The sequence below is a fragment of the Protobothrops mucrosquamatus genome, unplaced genomic scaffold (genome assembly GCF_001527695.2).
Source record: "Protobothrops mucrosquamatus isolate PMUCROS unplaced genomic scaffold, P.Mucros_1.0 scaffold633, whole genome shotgun sequence".
NCBI lineage: Eukaryota > Metazoa > Chordata > Lepidosauria > Squamata > Viperidae > Protobothrops > Protobothrops mucrosquamatus.
In genome coordinates, this window is record NW_015386925.1 from 268,661 (window position 1) to 274,415 (window position 5,755).

The window sequence follows — 5,755 nt, forward strand, 5'->3', positions numbered from 1 at the left end:
TTAGTGACTGTGGCATTTGTTTAATGGTGGCAGCATTTGCTTAACAACCACTGAAAAAAGATTGTAAAATCTGGTTGGTCATATAGATGACCTGTTTTATGACATCACAACTTACAATTGTAATGTTGTAATAGGCTCCATTATAGTCATAAGCCATGGACTACCTCTAATTTCTCTGTTGTCTTTGTTATTTTATCTCTGCTTACTTTATTGTGCCTATGGTGCCTTCATGTTTAGAGGGTACTGCTTCTTTTAACTGATATGGTGTTCACACTGAGAGCTTTTGTGGTTAAGAATTGGTTAGAAAACCTCTAAATAAAGCAGTAATGAATAAAACTATTTCCTTTTTAGTATAGAGGAATTTATTATAAAGAAAGTTAAGTGCATTGTACAGCCAAATCCTCCCTCTCTTCCTGTACAAAAATTGCTTATAATTGCTATGAAAATGTCATTCTCTATAATTGCACTGGATGGAAAAAAAGACAACACATGACTTTTTTCTTCCCATTCTCAGAATCATTGTTTATTTGCATATTCTTTGCAAAAATACATGGACTGATTTGCTATCTGATCTTTCATGGCAGTATTTAAAGTTACGTTTGTTATCTTGTGCCTGTCCAGTTGCAAGATCCTGAATCTCCCATGTTGTCACATTCTTGTCTCTCAGAAGTAGATCTTGAAGGATCTAGAAAGAACATTTATTAGTTTTCTGGACTAGGTCTCACTTGTCTTTAAATTATTTCTATCTTCCTTTGTTTGTTCTTGGACACCTTATTAAACTCATGTATAATCAGATCTACCTTTTATAGCAATGCTGCTTCCTGTCCCCACAATTCTGTTTTCTTCAGGAAATGCCTAAACTTTGTGTTGACAATGTGGACTGCATCAAAGCTTAAGGTCTAACTAAAGATATTACCAAGTATATGGGTCAATTCGACACATTACTGTACAATACATTTAGGAGTATACTTTGAACAGTTATACTATGAATTCTGCCATTAAGGTATTCTCAATGGGATGCAACTTAGCTGACATTTTATCCAGTAAATCATTAAGAAATTGAAACAGTCACCTTTATTTGCTTCAAAATCAGATTAGAGATAAATAGCTCATGTTCTCTAAACATAATAGCAATAACAATAGCACTTAGACTTGTGTACCATTCCATAGTGCTTTACAGCACTCTCTGGTTTACAAATGCCAGCATATTGTCCCCAACAATCTGGGTCCGCATTTTACTGACCTTAGAAGGATGGAAGGCTCGGTCAGGATCGAACTCCAGACTCTGGGCAGAGTTAGCTGCAATACTGCACTCTAATTACTCTGCCACCACGACTCCTACATTCAGTACCAAGCAAACCATAAGCTAGTAAAACAAGCTGGGAGAACCAAAGAAGGGACAGATTCTTAAGCACCTTGTGGGTTTTCAGGAATGTAGTGGAGCCAAGAAAAGTCCAATTAAGTCTCCAGAAAATAAAGAGGTAATAAAGAATATGGTGTCAAGGAAGTAGTTAATCGCAGTCTCATGCTCCATTTCTGAAGAAGCCCAAGTATAAAAGACATCTTTGGTTGGAAATGTAATGTCAAGTCATTCATCCTAAGGTGACAATTTTAACTTTTTTGAGCCAATCTGAATTCCAAGGATTCATCACTTAAAAATACCTTAGTTCTTGCTCTAGTAGAGTTATGATTTAATGACATGTACGTATAAATGCATTAATACGCTGATGTGAAGCTGATAGGCAGTCAGAAGGTAAACTTCTGATTGCTTTTAATAATTTTGCATAGTCAGGTGAAGCCTGGATAAAGGTTCTTCTAATTGTAATAATAATTTTTTGGGGGAAGGGGTAGAAAATTTTCTGAGCTAAAAAAATGCTGAGCTTGAATTTCCAGAACAATGTAAGTGGGATATTTAGTAGTCCCACATTTGTTGAAGATTCCAACATGGACAACATTTGAAACAAATCGAATGCCTCCATTTTTTATCTTAGGGACAAAAAAATGGGTGATACTCCATCCTGAATGCTATGTACCATCCAATTTACAGAAGAAAAAGCCAATGGAATTATTTTTTTAAAAATAAATTTCTTGTAGTGAACATTGGAAACAATAGCTAAACAATAGCTTTTTCCATCTTGCTGCCTGACATTTAGTGTAGGCTCCAGTGTTAATTTTTCTTATATTCCCTTCCCTATGTTAGAAATATGTCAAAGCTGCCTTGGCCAGGCTTTCTGTAGCATTACGTCTGGTGTAGCTTAGTACAAAATTGCCAGAATTTGTTTTTTCTGTAGGAGAAATTACATAAAACATTATAGAATGAGAGATTTCAGAGCTGGATTTGACGCATGTGAGAACTAAGAAGCTCCACTACATTGTGGATGGGATGATAGGGAATTGTTCTTACTTTAGGAAGTCTGGAGACTTTATCATAGCACGTTCAAATTCTGCTAGAGAGAGCATTCTGTCATTATCCAAGTCAGCTTCCTCCACAATCTGTTTCAAACACAAAGTATGTATTATATAGAAATAATATTTCTGTTGTTTCATATTAGTCAACATAAGAGTTTTATTTTTGTGCTCCAAAATGGATTTCTTTTTCCAATCTCATTCTCAAAATATGCTTGGACTACAACTCGCAGGTGTCCCAGGAGCCATTGGCTTCCCAACACAGCTGGAAGGTACTAGGTTGGAGACAGCCATTAGAAGAGCTCTGCCTCTCATGCCCAGGTTCTACTGAAAAGATATTTAAACCATTTAAACCAAATTTTATGCTAAGGCCTCAGTCACTGAAATCTCTTGTTGTAAAAGAAAGGAATTACCTACATGGTTCGCCAGAGACACAATTTCTTCCTCACTGAGGTTATTCTTATTGATTAATCTGCGGATGACATTTTGGAGATCTTCCTCATCAATAAAACCATCATTGTTGAAATCTGGGAAATTAAAATATTGTGAAAAGTAGAAGTAGGGTGGAACTTGGAAGATTTACAGACTATTATGCAGTCCAGTGCCAAATATTTAAGAATTACACAAACAATAATACTATTATCTTTACTCGTAAAACTGCCACAGAATTTCAGTCCAGCAGTGTTTAATGACTAAATCTATAAGTTTTCTGTCTCCATCTGCTTGATTTTTTGCAGCAGAATATGCCAAGAACTGGCCTTGGGACACTCTGTATAAGCAGACACTTGATAATTGAGTTGTATTCTTTTTCCAGATCTGTCCAATTCTGACAATCTCATTCCTTTTCTCCTTTTTTCCATTGACTTCCACACTGAATCTGAACATGGCCTGAAGCTGCTTGTGCATGCCATGTACACAACGTATATACAAGGAAGAGTGTGTGATGGGGAGGCAGTGTCATTACAGGAATCATATGTGCACAATTTAATTATGATTGGATGAGCAAGCCATTCACTAGAATTAATCCACCCAAAGAGTGGTAAGGCTATTTATTTATTTATTCATCAGATTTCCAGGCCACCCAATTCCAAAATAATTCCTGGTGGCTTGACAAGTTTAAAAGACTACAACATTATATATTGAACAAACAGTATTATTTGACAGGTATACATTAGAACAGGCATATGAGGGAATAACATGCAACATGATCACCCCCAAGTGAGAAGCCACCCAAAACATCCTGAGAAAGGCTTGGAGGAAAAAAACAACACATTTTGTGATGTGTTTCTCTGGTGGGAATCTATTCTACAAAGCAGATGCAGTGACAAAATTATTCAATGGATTATAGATACCGGTATATGCTTTCTGTTTATAAATTGATAGTGCAATGGAATATCATTGCAGTGGGAAAACTAACAATTTCATGTCATTTCAAGTTTTAATGAGTAAGTTGAAAATTCAGCTGAATACATTTTTTGTATGTGGTATGATTTTTTTTATCCTTTCCCCCCTTTATTCCATTTTTTCAAGTAAAAACCAAAGTAGCCATATTATGGCTTAGTATATTATATGAACCAAACGATTGTTTCTTCTTGGGCCATGTCTGCAGACGTTTCTATCCCCTCTTTGAAAAATGAAATGGTTCCAATCTCACCCAGGCTTCAAATTCTTGATCTCATCCACAAAGTGCCTCCAGACTTGGGGATTTTTGCTTTTTCTTACACTGAAACTGTTATGGGGATATTACAATGGGAAATGACATACCATAAATCCGAAAAGCGTATTCAATCTTAAGTGTGGGACATGCTAGATAACTGAAGACAGATGCCATCCCAAGGATGTCCTCAAATGTAAAGTAGCCATCTGTGGAGAAGACCTTGCAGATCCTGTCCCTGAATGGATTCATCTGGGTGAAAACAGAAGAACTTGACTATTCTTAGTGGAGCCTTTCTAGCCTACATATGGGCAACTATTTAAATTGAATGAAAATAATAATTGTACACAATGTGGCTTGATCGAATCTTTCTTTGATACTATATTCTATGTAAAACCATAAACAGACTGCACTGAAATATTTTTATGCTGTGAATATCCTCACACACAAGAAGAATATTTCTTTGATTAAATTGTAAAAAAGATGCTTCCCCCCCCATTTCCTAGCTTCCTGTTTCAAGCTATCTGCAGTTTTTCTTGTTCACCACTAGGTGGCAGTAGATCATTAGTTCTAAGAAAATACTTTTCCATTCTATCTGCACCTGCCTCTTTGCTCTAAGTAGCAGAATAGAGAAAAATAGCAAGGAGCAGACTGAATGGGTGTTATGTAAACCGTGAAGGTTTTTTTTTCTTCTACTGGGAGACAGTGATGGGATCAAACTAAAATTCCTTGAAGATGGGAAAGAGACATTTTTGCTCTTTTAAAAGAAAGCTAATATAATACTGGTAATAAATCACCAACATTTAGAGCAAAGAGTAGAGTCCCATTATCTCTAATAAAGCTCTGGAAGATGCAACCATAGACAATGGCTGGCTTATATCTAGATGTAAAATGCTAACTCTAGGTTACTAAAACTGTATTCATGTTATGCTCTGCTGATAGAAGTAAGTCTTCATCCTGGTTCATCCAAGCCGGGAATAAATAAGCAAACATGGCGACTGCTTTGGGAAGAAGGTTACAGTTTATTGCAGAAGCAGAAAGATGGTTCTTCAGGAAAGAGCAGAGGAGAGAAGAGAGAGACTGAGCACATGGGTAGAAGGTTTTTATACCCCCTCTAGCCCTGTTTGGAATAGTTTCCTGTTCCTGTGGCATGAACCTTGAGGATATTTCTGAGTGCTTTTCTAGGCCTTTATATCTGTGGTTTAATCCTATTATCATATCCTGCTTCCCAGGTGATGGGGCTAATGACTCCTAGAGTTTGGGTGGGGCATGCAGATTTTCTCTTTGTCTTCTTGATTGCTCTGGCTTCAACTTTCTGATGGTTTTACATCTGCATTTGTATGGGGCTAGATCTTGCTTGGGGCAGAGAGATAGATTTGGAGCCAAAGTTGGTTTCTGCTTTTTAAAATACTTTTGAGGAAATATATTTTTCTGCCCTTTTAATATTTCCTTCTCTGGGGCTCTGACTTCCCACACTGCCAATCATATTAGAGCTTAACCCTGGCTCATACTACTTGCTAAAACAATATAACTCAATCCCATTTTTGCCTAATCTAGTACGTTCTATGACCCCCATCCAATACATAATATCCTCTACCATTCTCTCCTCTACCATTAGATGACAGCCTTGCAAATCATCCAGCAAACATATAATGGTGATATAGTTTCAACTATTCCAGTGTCAGCTGAGAACTT

At 36.7% G+C, this 5,755-nt stretch overlaps 1 protein-coding gene across 1 annotated transcript; it reads right to left on the reverse strand.

Moving 5' to 3' along the window:
* Nucleotides 1-2,400: 2,400 nt before the first annotated feature.
* On the reverse strand, nt 2,401-4,312 carry CIB4 (calcium and integrin binding family member 4). Its single transcript, XM_015817745.1, has 3 exons — nt 4,171-4,312; nt 2,824-2,933; nt 2,401-2,493 (listed from the first exon to the last, which is right to left on the reverse strand). The coding sequence occupies exons 1-3, from the start codon at nt 4,310-4,312 to the stop codon at nt 2,401-2,403; spliced, it is 345 nt and encodes a 114-aa protein (XP_015673231.1).
* Nucleotides 4,313-5,755: the final 1,443 nt, after the last annotated feature.